Raw genomic sequence first — 791 nt, forward strand, 5'->3', positions numbered from 1 at the left:
AGCAAGGCACGCGCGCGTACACATACACTAACACAGTCTTTCATGTTGTTGTTCAGTAGGTGGCGCTAATGAATCAAATCATAAACCTTCATGAAACGCCAGAGAAGAAGAGGCCCACCTCTGTTTTCAATTACGTCCTCAGATAAGATGTAAATATCCGGGACGCAGGGGTTTCAAATTATTCAGTATCTTTTCTCTGACCAGCAACAATGAGCGGAAGAGGCAAGGGAGGTAAAGGACTCGGTAAAGGAGGCGCCAAGCGTCACCGTAAAGTCCTCCGTGATAACATCCAGGGAATCACCAAGCCCGCTATCCGCCGTCTGGCTCGCCGCGGTGGAGTCAAGCGTATCTCCGGTCTGATCTACGAGGAGACCCGCGGTGTGCTCAAGGTTTTCCTGGAGAACGTCATCCGTGATGCCGTCACCTACACCGAGCACGCCAAGAGAAAGACCGTGACCGCCATGGATGTGGTGTATGCGCTGAAGAGGCAGGGACGCACCCTGTACGGCTTCGGAGGTTAAACCGATAGTTCATCAGATCTACAACAACAAAGGTCCTTTTAAGGGCCACACACCTCAAACTAGAAGCGCTTTCTTCCTCGAATTTTCGTATTAATTTCAATGATTGAGAATTTACATCCTTTGTGTTTATTTCTTTCACTATGTCTGTGAATTATCAATGATTTGTTAAAGATGCATGTTAATGTCTCAAATTACAGCACTGTGGATGATAAAGATCACTCTGAAAAACTAAGTCATGATCGTATATCAGTCCCTCCCCTGATCAAACTG

The 791-nt window shown here is 46.8% G+C and overlaps 1 protein-coding gene across 1 annotated transcript; it reads left to right on the forward strand.

The window, feature by feature from the left end:
- Positions 1-209: 209 nt before the first annotated feature.
- On the forward strand, positions 210-521 carry LOC140999622 (histone H4). Its single transcript, XM_073470120.1, has one exon. It carries the CDS (start codon positions 210-212, stop codon positions 519-521), a length of 312 nt encoding a protein of 103 aa, XP_073326221.1.
- The last annotated feature ends 270 nt before the right edge of the window (positions 522-791 follow it).

This window comes from Pagrus major, chromosome 1, assembly GCF_040436345.1.
Source record: "Pagrus major chromosome 1, Pma_NU_1.0".
Taxonomy (NCBI): domain Eukaryota; kingdom Metazoa; phylum Chordata; class Actinopteri; order Spariformes; family Sparidae; genus Pagrus; species Pagrus major.

Coding starts and splice junctions, on each gene's coding strand:
- LOC140999622 (XM_073470120.1), top strand. CDS start 210: ATGAGCGGAAGAGGCAAGGGAGGTAAAGGACTCGGTAAAGGAGGCGCC.